The 14,493-nt window shown below is 35.7% G+C and overlaps 3 protein-coding genes across 5 annotated transcripts; 1 reads left to right on the top strand and 2 right to left on the bottom strand.

Moving 5' to 3' along the window:
- Positions 1-2,168: 2,168 nt before the first annotated feature.
- Positions 2,169-2,930, bottom strand: LOC122317410 (shaggy-related protein kinase kappa-like). The gene has a single exon (XM_043134498.1). It carries the CDS (start codon positions 2,788-2,790, stop codon positions 2,344-2,346), a length of 447 nt encoding a protein of 148 aa, XP_042990432.1. The 5' UTR covers positions 2,791-2,930; the 3' UTR covers positions 2,169-2,343.
- On the bottom strand, positions 2,930-3,743 carry LOC122317409 (shaggy-related protein kinase kappa-like). Its single transcript, XM_043134497.1, has one exon. It carries the CDS (start codon positions 3,610-3,612, stop codon positions 3,040-3,042), a length of 573 nt encoding a protein of 190 aa, XP_042990431.1. The 5' UTR covers positions 3,613-3,743; the 3' UTR covers positions 2,930-3,039.
- Positions 3,744-8,146: 4,403 nt separating this feature from the next.
- On the top strand, positions 8,147-11,737 carry LOC122317411. 3 transcript variants are annotated; one of them, XM_043134499.1, is made up of 5 exons: positions 8,147-8,345; positions 8,425-8,496; positions 9,523-9,726; positions 11,148-11,201; positions 11,414-11,737. In XM_043134499.1, the coding sequence occupies exons 1-5, from the start codon at positions 8,285-8,287 to the stop codon at positions 11,434-11,436; spliced, it is 414 nt and encodes a 137-aa protein (XP_042990433.1). In that variant the 5' UTR covers positions 8,147-8,284; the 3' UTR covers positions 11,437-11,737. The 3 variants fall into 3 exon arrangements, 1 of the variants encoding a protein (XP_042990433.1); XR_006244458.1 differs by lacking the exon at positions 9,523-9,726; XR_006244457.1 differs by having other exon boundaries at positions 8,152-8,345; positions 8,425-10,915.
- Positions 11,738-14,493: the final 2,756 nt, after the last annotated feature.

Genomic DNA, 14,493 nt, shown 5'->3' on the forward strand with positions numbered 1-14,493 from the left:
AGAAGAATAAAGCAGCTGGCCTTCAACTTTGACAGAACAGAACCATGCACATGCAGCAGCAGCTCATGCATCATTTCGTTGGAAAGCAGCATGTTGCAGGAGAAGAATGGGAGGCAGCAGAAGATCACGTTGGACACTCGGACATGCAGCAGCCTTTAGCATCTGGGGCAGCAGGAGATCACATGGGATCACACATAGACAAACGGGCTGGACTTCGGCTCTTTATTTTTCAACTTGTTTTTATACGGCTGGGCAGTTTATTTAAGAGGAGGAAGGGGGCTGAAAATAGGGGGTGGTGTTCGGCAGTTTTTGTTTTGACTTAAACATTTTGTTTGTTCGGTAGTTTTTCCTTTTGGCTTCAATGCTTTGTTGTTTTAGAATTTTTATTAAGTGTATTAAGAATTGTTCTAGAATTTTATTTCATTAAGTGCAATACCTTAATTTCTTTCAAGTGTGCTAGTTGGTTTCATGCAACAAAAGAATTGTTTTAGAAGTTTTTAATTAAGTGTGCTAGTTTAATTTATTGCAAGAAGGGTTCGGTTGAGAGCTTTTGTTTTTGATTTTTCTGAAACATGATACATGGGAGTAGAGGGAATTGAGCTTTTCATTCGTAAAGTGAAGTGAGTCGGTTTAGATTTATTTTTTTTAGAGGAGATTTAGTTGGTTTGAATTATATTTTTCAGAAAGTGAAGGAGAGAACTTTTGTTTTTGTTTTAGTTGGGTAATTTATTTGTTGTTTACCTATTTCATGTTATTTATTTTTATTGTTTCATTAAGCTTTCATTTTAATAGTGATTACAATTGCTATGGTTTAATTTGAGAATTTGTGATGAACCCTAGAATATTGATTTTGAGGCTTTTCAATTTTCAGTGCATGTTTTGTCAATTACTTTCTAATTTAGTTTAATTCTTAATTTAGTTTTATTAATTTCTGAGTTTAATCTATTAGTCCTTTACATTCCAATCCGACAATCAAAATCTAAAAACATGAATCTAGTCCATGACTAGTAACCTCTTCCATCCATTGCACATATCATCCTCTTGTTTTCTCTTTGTGGAGTTTTTCACATTTTTCAACGAGTTTAATTTTAAGTAACTTTCCCTGAGGAGACGATCTAGGAATTTATTCCTAATTATTACACGACATCCTCCTGCACTTGGGATAGCATTAGTGCTACTCATTTTTGAGTGAGTCACCTACTCATTGAACAACTAATAGTTTACACTTTTTAATTTAGATGACATATTTCATTAACTAGATGAGTCATCTCATGTAGCAGACTTCTTGTATAGATTTGAAGCCAACCATCATGAATATGTGCAAGGTACCATAGTTTTTCAAAAAACAGAAAAGAAAAATGAACTAAGCTGCAGACATCTTATAGATCATGGATATATATGAGCAGAAGATAGATGGGGTTAGGTTTTCGACAAAATCAACATGCCAAGGGAAGGGCAGGATCTATAATCAGTTAAAAGGCATGATCATATATATAATGGAACTTAGTTTAATAATCCACTATGCATATGTACTGACACTAAGCTCCACACAATACCGAAAATATCCATATATAGATGTTGCTTCTCAATAGGTTGTTTAGTTAGTTTTAATTAGGGTCAGATTGATTTATAGGAAAGTCTTGGTATTGATATATGCATGTGTCTGACTGAAATATATATCCATAGTGGGATATTTTAATTTTAATTAAACTTCGTATCATATGTTCAAACTTCTTTTTCATACCTGTAGTTTCCCCCTTTGAAGGAAGGATTGAAAAGGAACCAAACAAACTGGACATTTGCTCCAATGTTACTTCTGAAATGGACCTCTCAAGAGACAACAAAAGAAGCCAATAAACAAGGAAAAACTCCAGTTAGAACTAATTGGTTGAATTTCACCTTTAAACTAAGCACAATAATACAGAGAAGTAAATAATACATCAACTGCAGTGCAGAAATGAGTGACATTAAGTAGGAACCCCTACATTGAATTCATGCTAAACCTTCATTTACTTTTTTTTTTATTTTTTTTTTATTTTTTAACATTGTAGCACCGGGTATACATACACATATGCTGACACTTTCATTTCACTAAATTCCCCTGCAAGACGGGTCACAGTAAATATACATGAAATTATATCAGTCTTGGAATAAAAACTCAATAGCACCTCCATCAGCAACCAAACTCAGAGCCTCAGGTTTTCTATATTGTCCTAGGAACTCCTTTGCAACTTTCTCACAGGGCACATAAATAAGAAGGGCGAGGGATTTGGCATATGCCAATAAAAGACTGTATGTAAAGTGAAAATGGCAAGCGGAAGTGAGAAAGACAGGTAACAGTAGCTACGTGTACAAAGCCATAAACAAATTCTGCTTCCGAGAGTGTTCTGGAATTAGTTTATTGATGATATCAGGTGGTATGCCTGAGAGCTCCTGGGATTTAAAATTAAATAGAGGAGGAAGAGGACGGCCATTAGGAAAGCGTGTGTTTGGGTCCCTCAGCTTATCGAAGAAAGGGTGAATGCAGGCTTCCAAAGCGGTGCATCGCAAATTGGGAGAGTACTGAAAAAATCTACAAACAAGGTCCACCGCTTCTGGGGATAAACGTTTTTGGAAGACCTTGTGCCAGGGATGAGGCTTTATCTGGGGGAACTTAAATTTTGTATAATTTGGATTCATGCACTTTATCTCCTCCCTGGTAGGAGTTCCCAAAACCTTAATGATCTCAACCAGTTGGTCAACACCACTTTCACTAGGAAACAAAGGCTGTCCGAGAAGTAATTCAGCCATCACACAGCCTGTAGACCATATATCTATAGCAGTTGTGTACTCAGTGGCACCAAATATGAGCTCTGGAGCTCGATAATATCTTGAACAGATGTAAGAAACATTGGGTTCTCCTTTCACCAACACTTTTGCACTCCCAAAATCACAAAGTTTCAGTTGATGTGTATGGGGATTGACTAGTAAGTTTTGAGGCGTGATGTCACGGTGACATATACCGATACAATTGTGTATATAGGCAAGTGCCCTGCAGATCTAGTAGGTATAAAGTTTAACGTATAGTAAGGGCATTCGTTGGTTGATTCTGCTATAGTTTCTTGCAATACGATTAACAGTTTCAGGGACAAATTCAAGTACAAGATTCAAGTAAAGCTCTTCTTTGTCTGTAGTTGAAAAGAAACAATGCTTAAGGGCAACAGTATTTGGATGATCCAACATCTGCATTATCTGTAACTCCCTATTTTTATAGAGCTTGTCTTGGAGAACCTTCTTTATAGCAACAATCTCTCCAGTTTCTCTACATTTTGCTTGGAAAACGACACCGAAAGAACCAGTTCCAACCACATGTTCTGCAATATAACTGACTGTCTGCCGAGATTGACCATTTCGACCACCAATGGTGGTTCGTATTACATGCCCTGTTTCAGCACCTACACAATCAATTATATTTGGTTCACTATCTCTGTCCTCATCATGGTCAACATTGTCCCTCAGTCTCATCTCGAGCATCTCTCTCCCCAGCCAGTCAACTGAACTAGATGAACCCTTGAAGCCATTAACAGACCTGGAACTGCCTACTCCACCATTTCCTAGGCTGGCAGACGCCATAAATGTGCCTGGTAAATATTAAAGATGCTAGTGTGTGCTACCCTCGTAATGCTTTGGTGTTCTGCCTCCCATAACATCCAAGCACCTTTCTTCCTGCAAGCGTCTCGGAGCGAAGAATTGGAATCGGAGCTCGGGCATTTTTTTTTTTTTAACTTGGAAGATTTTTCGATTTCAAATTCTGAATGAAGTTTGCTTCTAATTTTTGTTTTTGTTTTTCCTCCAAAACCTTCATTTACTTAATATCTGGGTATGCTTGGAAAAGTCTGTGAGGCTCAAATGAACATATGCAGCACTTGCTTGTCAATCATTCCTCCACTCTTATTGAGAGAAACCTTTCATCTCCTCTTCAGATAATTGTAAAAAACAGCCTTCAGTCTCCACCTCATGTGCTTGACTAAATAGTGCTAGCAATTTACTTATTCCAGCCTGCATCACACAGGTTTACGACTAGTACTATAGAATACAAGGTTAAGAGCTAACCTTCAGTTCTGTATCCTTCATTTTGAGTAAGGCATCCTTGCATACAAGCTTATTCCCCAGTCATTGAGTGGATTCTCTTATTAGACAGTTTGAGCATTGGCATGATCCCAACCCCGCCTCAAAAATTGACCAAGCCACATACACATAGAAAACATATTTATATTCAATCACAATTATGCTTTGGAAGCATAAATATGTATCTTTTTCATTTTTCTTCTTTTATGCAGTCCATGATAACAGAAGCAAGAACATCATTTCCACATCTTGCAATATTATACTTCATGAACTGACAAATATTTAATCCATTGTATGTAAAAGCCGTAGTGGAAATGACTTCATCAATGCACATACCTTCTACTACCAAACCATACTAGATCATAAAGAAAGGTTCCATACTAGATCATAAAGAAAGGTTCTTCCACAGAGAGGAAGTTAACTGTTCCAATAACACCTAAAGGCCAGCATATGCAAACCCATAAAGCTGGCAAAACAATTTAAGTTTTCAATAGTTAGAGAGAAGTACAACAATTGGCTAACAATTTATGGAAAAAGACTACGAACTCAAGAAACTCCATATTTATAAACTCTTCTATAGTTTGTATGATCAAAATAAAAGACCTTAACTGGGCATAAATGACTGATACATCTATTTGAATGGTCACCTGATTTTATCAATTCAGAGAAAAGAAAACAACATAAAAACCCGAACATACTAAACTGCATCCAAACTCTTATTTCCATTTGAATTTAAAGCTCATATATTTGAACTCCTCTGTTTTCATGGAAACCAAACAGAAAAAGTCTACCGAACATACTAAAATTGACATAAGTGATAATAGCACTTCAATATTTTAAATGAGAGACAATCAAACCTAACTGAAAAATAATCCCCAAATCTAACTCTTACGGAGGTTACGGTGGTGTTGAACGGAACCACTCATGATGTGAAAGAGATACATAAACTCACAAGATTTAAGCTTTTCCTATTTTAGCTTTCGTGTACCTCAATCACTTAGCTAATCCTCTCATTTCCACCCCTAAACTCCAAAATTTTGTAACTCAATAATGCAAAATACTTCACAAAAGCAAAGCAATGACTGCTATTTTGAGGGACAAACTGAATAAAATTAGAGAAAGAAGATAGCTTACCACAGGTGACTTGGTGAACAGGGAGGACAATGGTGGTGCACGAAATCAGTAGCGATAACAGAGTTTGATGAGACAAATAGAGAGAAAGTGAAAAACGGAATGGAAGGATGAGAGAAAAGAATGAAAGCTTACCGTAGTCGTTGGTTGAATGTTCACGACGGTGGCCACGCCTAGAGCATCGACAATAGAGAGAGAGAGAGAGAGAGAGAGAGAGAGAGAGAGAGAGAGAAGGGGGGAATGGGGATTGGAGAGTGGGAGATTAAAGAGAAGGAGAAGGATGGGATAAGAATTGATATCTCCGGTGTTATTTTTGGAGGGAATGATTCCCATTTTTCTTTTTCGCAGCAAATTTTATTAGGGAAGGATATTTCGTCTTTAAAAATTAACGTTAAGATAATAAAATGGTTGTTCGAATAAAATTTTCAGCCATAATGTATTTTGAAATGAAATTTAAATTTTATCTCAAAAGATTTTTTAAAGGCGAAAATAAATTTGTTCCTAAAAATTTTTGTCTTTAAAAGTTAAATTAATTTGTTGAAGTGCTCTGTTTCGAGGGTGAAAAATAGAGCACGATGTGGTCAGCCGGTGTTCAAGTGAATTGCAGCGAGTTTAAGGGAGGAAGGCTAGTGTTTTTTAACTGTAGTGTGGGGACATTGCTATGTGAAAGAGGAGATGGGATTAGCCGACGTTATGATCAAGCGATGTGTGGAGGCGTTGCTGTTTGGGAACGTGATGCACAATCTATGTGTTGTGAAAACATTCGGCAGCCCTAAATATATTAATAGGGAAGATGTTTAATGGGAACATGTGCACGATCTGTGGGCCCATTTGGATATATATTTGAAGGATAATTTGGCTGAAAATGTTTAATGGCAAGGGTTCTAGAGTTGTAATCCAATTGGAAGAGTTGTTCGGCCATGATAAATTTTAAACGACTTCATAATTTTTTTTAATAAAAGGCCTTCAATTATTTTTTTATTTTTAATTTTGAAAAAATTAAGAACAAGAAGAAAATATTAATATTTTACAATAATAAGCTTGGAGTATAAAACTATTCATGATACAGCCAATAGTTCAGTATACGACAACTATGATCTTAATGTTACTGGAGAAAACATTGGATTTAAAAATTACTGCTATTTAAAAAAAGAAGAATAAGAGAGTTTGGTAGGATATCCGGATTTCAATCCAGGTGGATAATCTGATTCAATCAAGATCTCCAGATTGTAACTGGATATTCGGATTTTTTTTTTTAATTTTGACTTAAAACCTGGATATCCAAGTGTTTGAGTATAAAACGTAAATCTAGATTGTGAATACTTTATTTAGTCATATCAACCCAAGCCGCCCACTACAACATATATATAAGAGTACTTGTTACATTTTGTTTTTGCCATACACCAAATTTTGGTCTCAAATAGCACCCATTACAAAACATCCTATGATTTTCCGTCAATTTGGTGTATCGCTTGAAATACCTACCTATTTGGTTGGTTGTTAGTCGCAGCAATTGTGATATATATAGTATAGTTCCTCTTCAGAACAGTCGGGCTGATATAAGACGTTTAATAGCCTCTGATCACAGGTCACCACCTTAGCAATTCTACACAAATGAATATAAGATTATCACACTTGATAATTTCAAGATTTCACCTATCATCTTTGTCTCTTTGTTCCATCGTCTAAAATTCCTCTGCTATTTGTCAAACCAATTCCATCACCGGTGCCAGACTAGTTCAGCCACCGCACACCTAGTTCCAACGCCTCTCTGAGCTGAATTTGAAACTCTCAATTGCTCTCTCCTCAAGCTCTCATCTGCACCCAAACTCCCCATGGGAAGGTAAAGAAGAAAACTCCTCAATGCTCCCACTTTTTACACGTTCCATTCAATCAATACCTTTCGCAGCCCCCCACTTGACCGATTCTACTAATTCCTCAAAACAAACAAGAAAAAGAAAAATTGCAAACGCTCATATTCAAACCCGATTCTGGTTCCTTCATGTCCTTAGTCTCATGAATTGCACAATTTGGTTCATAAATACATCATTTAGGACCAGACCCAAGCACGGAGGGACTACATCGAGTTCAGTGGACACAAAAGGTAAGGATCATACTTTCTTGGTGGGGCGCTTTCTTTTTCTTCTTTTTTTTTGTCAAGCATGTTTGTAGTGCAATAATAGTCTGTGGTGCAGTTATAGTGGAGATAAAATGAGACGTATACATGGCATTTTCTCGTTGGAAGGCTGTTATTTGGAGAGAAATAGATAGACCGGTGGGAAGTTTTCCTCTATATAGTGTAGTATAACTAATACTATAGTGATTTCTATAATAATTTCTATATAGACTTAAAGTATATTACTAATAGTATTAAAGTGTTATTATAAGACCATAAAGTATAAATTATAATTAATATACATTATATACTAATATAAATTAGTATTACTAATTTACTAATATAATTATCAAAATGAATATTTTGAGAATTTATTAAGCGATAAAATGTAGCTAATGTGTATATTTAAAGCATATGATCAATTAAATATTCATGTTTAAGATTATAATAACATTATTATATATATTTTTAATATTAACATAACATTATAATAACATTATCTTATATATAATATATAATAATATATTATTATTATATATATTATATAATATAATTATATATAATATGAAAAAATATTATATTAACGTTTCAATTATAGATAGGATTGGAATATTGAAAGAGTTAAAATTAGTCAAGAAATTAGAAAATAGAGGTGGAGAAAAGGTAATTTTACATTAAGGTGGAGAAAAGGTAATTTTACGATAAGGTGTACATGCACAAATATTCTGTAATTTCCTTTAAAATATTGTTATCAAAACAAAAACTAGTGAAAAGTTAAAGTTGGCGCCTCATACACTGCCTCAAAATTTCAGAAAATTCAAATTTCCCTCTGTTATGCAATTAGCGCCTCTTATACGCTGCCATTTCGCTCTGAACAAAGACTAAAATCATCGAATCTTCAACACATCTAACTCTACCGCCCTGTGATCTATGGGTGCTCCGAATTTGGAAAGCTTCCAGATTACTGTATGGTATTCCACTCTACACGCTGGTAAGCAGTTTTTCCTATTTTTCTCTCTCTCTCTCTTGCAATTTCATTCCTTATTTCATGTAGTTTCCCCTTCGCACAGTTCCAGATTTCATGGGTGCTTTGTTCGTAAGTCGAGGGAGTGGGTGGCCATTGAAGTCGTCATCGTACGAAGGTAGGATGTAGGATTTCCCTTCTCATCCCGATTCCAACAGATTTTAATTTCTCTCTATTTTTCACTGCTGTGATTTTCTTTTGGAGAATTGGGTGGTGTCATTAAAGATTCCTCAAAAGAATCTTTAACCCCTAACCAGACTTGTGTTTTCAAAGAAGAAGCCCGCAAATAAAGGGGGGTGGGGGGTGGGGGAGGGAACATAACAAATAAAAGAAAAGGGTTTTGATATTTACCCGGTGAAATTGCGACATTTTGGACCTGGGTATCTGAGGAGGCGGCAAGAGGAGGGTTATTCAACTTGCATGAAGGTTTGTGAAGATGGGTTTTTGTCCTGAAGCCATGGTTTTGAGGGAGAGGAGGTAAAGTTAGCTGAAATGGCATTTGAGTGGGTAGAGGAAGCAGAGCTGGGTAGTATCTCTGATGTTGGTTCTAGTTGCAGAACCCATACTGATTTGAGTATTATAGTAGCTGATGCTGATAGTGATACTGATGCTTGTGAGGATTGGCTGTGTCCTTGAAACTTCTCGTTTTGGTGCATTTCTTGTTAGCATTGGACTAGCATTTCCTGCCTCTAGAGTCCAGAAACAATTCCCAATGATAGCAACGGAATCAGCTTGGCTACATTCTTATGCAGTGACAGATTACAGGAAGTTCCTAGAGTAGTGTGTTTTAGTTTATTGAACTCAATTTCAACATCAATAGCATCAAAGTTGTGCTCAGTCTATAACTCTTTATAGGCCCATTCCACTACTAAAGTTTCAGAACAATCCACATCAAATATTTGGCTGTTATCAAAGTCAATAATAGTGGCGACTTGGTGACCCAGGCTTTTCGGCTGCCATCCTGTAACGTTGCTCGTCAGCAGCATCATCCAAGTCCAGCAGTTTCTTGTAGTCACCATCAGCTACATCCTCAAAACTTGCCATAGTTTCAAGATCACTTGATCCTCCAAGACTTCGGTTTCAGGTTTTTCTGTCTTTTTTTGCTCGTCATTGACACAAAAATGCTTCTTATGTACCTCTTCAGGAGATACCTTGCTCTTTTTGTGCTACCCATCAAGCGTACCGTGTGGAATGCATTGCGGATTAGGAGCCAGACATCTTACTTCTTCCAAGGGACTGCCTATTCGTCTGTCTAACATACCATGCAACAAAGATAGATTCTCTTCTATCTGCACACACAAGTTCTTACCCTTGGCATACAAATATTCAATGGGCTCAGCAGAATCAAGTAATCACTTTCTCTTCCTACTACGTTCACAACCTTTGCCAACATCATCACTATCAGCAATTTTGACATTATTTTCCCACCACAGCAGATTTTTCACAGCACCTCAATTTAGTAACTTCGCCAGACAAGTTGGATATTGTTGGTTGTGCATTCAAGTTCTCTTCGCCAGACAGCACCTCAATTTTCTATTGCTATAGAAAATTATATGAATTGTGCTGATATTAATGGGACCTTCAACTCCTACCTTACTAATATCTTAATCATAATAATCCTGCTTATCCTTTTTGTCATTGACATTGTCTCATTCTAATTTTCTACTGTGGTCAAATGACTCTAATTCATACCTCTTTTTTTTTATCTCTACAGCACCATCGTATTCATTATCCTCATCTTCCCCCTTGCCTCGAAAAACCAAAAACAAAAAAAAAAAAAAAACCCTTTTGAATATAGACAGATTTACATGAGCTACTTTGCAGACTTGAAGAAACAAAAGAAAGATCCGACAAATCTTACCATGTCAGCTGTACCAAGAATATATCCTCTATGTCTATATGTAAAAGAAAAACTTCATGTACAATCAACAAAGGTAGGTGGGCATGCAAGGGGTAATAGGAACATGATACATGCCTACCATTGTAGCATTCAACTTTGGGAAATTCACCATCATGAGGTTTCATTCATATCCTGGGGATGAGCTACTGGGAAATTTAATAATCCAAAACAAGCTTAAACAACCATGGCATTTCTGCTAAATTGCTTTATGTGCTGGAATGAGTATAATTATCTTCTAAAGTTTTTTGCAACTTGTTTTCAAAGCCTACTTGATAAGGGTCTAATGAGCCTACCTAAAGCCCCTATATATGTACCCTTTGACCTGTGGTGGAAACTGTTAAGTGAAGTATGAGAATCTTCTATTCTGCCTATTTCCTTAGAGCCGCATAGCAGCACAGAGGCACCTTTACATAGACCCAATCTCCAACCAGAACTGAGATTTCAGGTGATCAAAACCATCCTCCTCAAAAAGATATAGAAAAAACCTTTCCTTCTTGTCTATTTTAGCTATTTTTTTCTCTTCACAATTAGTTTAAACCACTGCTAGTCTGCTACTTTTTGCCTACCTTTTGCCACATCTTTTGTCAACATGACTAGTGGAAGGAGATGAGAAGGGGCCATTGATGCACTTGGGAAGGTGGGTCTCTTGAATTTCTAAGGATAAACATTGTTGGAATGCAGTAATGGGACAATATGATTAGCGTGGAGCCTAAAGGATATTCAACTCCTTTTAAGATTTGGACCACATCATACCCACTAATGTCCAATATAGTCGAGATCTTGTACACGATCTCGACTATTTCTATCTTTTTTAAAATTCTTCGATTTCTAATTTTATATATATTGGTTTGTTTTGGCTGTCAAAATAGGATTCTTCAAGGGACTGGCGGACATATACAAAGGACTGGCGAATGTATACAATGGTGAGACTAATTATATCTCAAAAAGTTGTTTGAAGTCAATAGTATACATGATATAACAGCAAACGGTTCATTATGCTTGGTTGTAACATAATTTGTGGAATATTAAAATATTGAGAAGTATAAATTCTTCTCCGTCCTAAAATATTTTAACCTCAACTACACTTTTCATGTGGTAGATATTAATGGTTGCATTGCAATTTTTTATATTACAGCATTCAAAATTCCAAATCCATGATGGGCGCACTTTGAGAAATTATTATGTCGTGCCTTCTCACCTTCCAGCTGGTGGAGTTATTGGATCAATCTTGGTGGTCCTTTGCTTGTTTTGGGTTGGTCTAGTAGAAGAAGAAGAACTACCCATGAAAGAAATGGTTGGAAAGCTAACGACAAACACAATGTAAAGTAAAATAATTATCCATGAAGAAGAGCTTTCATGTAATGTGATTTGTGTGTTTTTTTTTATTATATGAATAATGATCCATTGTATCATATTTATTATTAATTTATTTATTATATATTTTTATTATGGTATATCATATTATTGGTGTATTCTAAAGGTTGTTAATTAATGCAATGTGCTGGCAACATTTTTGTAGCAACGTTTATAATAACACCGTTAATTTAAAAATGCGCTAGCAATGAACTGTGGGGGCATTTACATTACGTTGTTAATTTATGCAATGTGGTGGCAACAAACTCATGGTGACATTTAGATAAACCTCGTTAATAAATTCAATGTGCCGTCAACGTACTATTAGTGGCATTTAAATAAACACGGTTAATTTATATGATGCGTTGGCAACGTAATGCGGTGGCGTTTATGTTAACGCCGTTATTTTAACAATTAGCATTGTTTAGATAAAATGCCATTAATAAATTTGCCAAAGTACTATTAGTGGCATTTAAAAAAATGCCGCCATATTATATGACGAGCGGGTAGTTTGCTTATGGCGGCGTTTAGATAATCGCTGGAAATTAGGTCATTGGTGGCGTTTAGTTAAACACCATTAAATTATTCAATGTGACACTGTCAAGATACTATTAGTGGCATTTAAATAAATGCCACCAATTTATATGATTAGTCAGCAAATTACTAGTAGCGGCATTTATCGTAACACCGCTATTTAAAAAAGTGGCGGTGGTAGAATAAACGCTATTAACAAATTCAATGTGCCGCCGCCAATGTATTATTAGTGGCATTTAAATAAATGCCGCCAATTTAACTGATGCGTCGATAATGTAGTATTAGTGGCGTTTATGGTAACGCCGTTAGTATATGCCAGGGGATGGTAACGATAAAGTGGCGGCATTTCGAGAAACATTGTTAATATTAATTATTGTGGCGGCGTTTCATGAAATGCAGCTAAATTGATACAAACACCACTAATGAGATTTACAAATACCGGCATTTGCGCAAACGCTGTAACAATGAAAATAGCGACCCTCCAGTACCGGCGGACGGTTATGCCGTTAGAAAAATGCTGCGAATTAATTAGCGGCGTTCTTTTGGACAATTGCCGGCGTATAACCAACGCCGGCAAATCTGTCTTTTTTTGTAGTGTCAGTCTCATCATACGAAATAGGGCTGTACAAAAACACAGAAACCTAAAATATCAGTTACAATATAACTTTTATCTTAGATGTTACATGAATAAAAAAATTTGAGAGAAATAAAATAAATTATGACAAACATCATAGGTAATAGAAAGTCAAGTATGGGTTTTTCCTTGTTTGGGTATGGAATTCATGCCCCAGACTCGAAATCCATACCATCTTTGTAACTTTGATTTCTAGAAATGTAGAAAATAAAAAAAAGAAAATTATTTTGTGTTTAATTACTTTGTACTTGGAGTAAGCATTTTAAGATTTTTAATGAAATCTATATTACTAAGAGAGGGGGTGGTGGAGGCAAATCTATAGTTGATGAAATAACCGAACTGTTCTATGAAGCAGAACAAAATCCATGCTCATAAAAAAAACAGGAAACACAGTTCAACAACCGAAACTTGAGATTTTTGGTTCTATATATAATCAAATTTACTAAAAGCAAACACAACCTATTTTTTCCATTCAAATTCAAAGACAAGCACTTCAAGTCAACCTAACAGAAGTTGGAAGGTGGATGTCAAAGCTGGAACCTGTTACATGTTACATTCTTAACAGTCACCAACTTAAATATCATTTTCTAAAATAACTTGTAATTATCAAAATACAAAAAATATTTCATAAGTCCACACATTCTGATTCTTATTTTCAATCTTTTACATCAAGTGCTTCTGACTTGCTGATAACATAAGGTAACTGTGGCGTTGTAGCCTTGAGACTCTCACTCTGTTGCAATTTGTTTAGTGTAAGTCCACAAATTGTAGCAGTGTGGAAGATGATCCACTTGCCTCAAATGGTTTATTTGGAGGGAAAAGAATTGCAGAAATTTTGAGGAATGTGAATAAACATTGAAGGAACTCAAAACTTTCTTTCCCAATAACCTCTTTTTTACTTTGGATGGTAGAAATTTACCATGACATTCCGTTCCAATTGCTGAAACAGGCTTTTGGATTCTCAAATTCCATAATACCGAAAGGTAAAGCAAGATTCAAGATCATATGAGTTCTTTCAGGAAAAAGCATTGTGATTGTTAATGACATAATGAGCAATTTAAGGTACCTATCACAACTTGAGGTAATCACCAAATCCATAAAGAAAAAAATTTCTTTCCCAATAACCTCTTTTTTATTTTGGACGGCATAAATTTTTCGTGACATTCCGTTATAATTGCTGAAACAGGCTTTTGGATTCTCAAATTCCATAGTTCCAAAAGGTAAAGGAAGATTCAAGATCATATGAGTTCTTTCAGGGAAAAACATTGTGGTTGTTAATGACATAATGAGCAATTTAAGGTGCCTCTCACAACTTGAGGTAATCATCAAATCCATAAAGAAAAAAACTCTTATTGCTACCTAAATCTTTTTCATCATCCATAAGCAACAACTTATGCATAACATAAGGCAAACCAATCATAAAATCTAAACCAGAAATAAGTACTGAATAGAAAATTGCTCAATTTGTTACATAACAAGACTAATGAGACCATAAACTTTTGATCAGTAAGAGATTGTAAATTACCATAAACTTTTGGTCAATGCTCTGCCTGGTCTGACATGGGAAGTTCCAGGGGTTACCCCAATGGTTCCAAGACAGCCTTAGAACTACTGCAAAGGAATAGGTGCTACAGAAATGAACCTTAATGGAACGGAATATTCCATTAGCATCACCAAGAAGTACATCAACTCCA

The sequence above is a fragment of the Carya illinoinensis genome, chromosome 7, assembly GCF_018687715.1.
Source record: "Carya illinoinensis cultivar Pawnee chromosome 7, C.illinoinensisPawnee_v1, whole genome shotgun sequence".
NCBI classification, from domain to species: domain Eukaryota; kingdom Viridiplantae; phylum Streptophyta; class Magnoliopsida; order Fagales; family Juglandaceae; genus Carya; species Carya illinoinensis.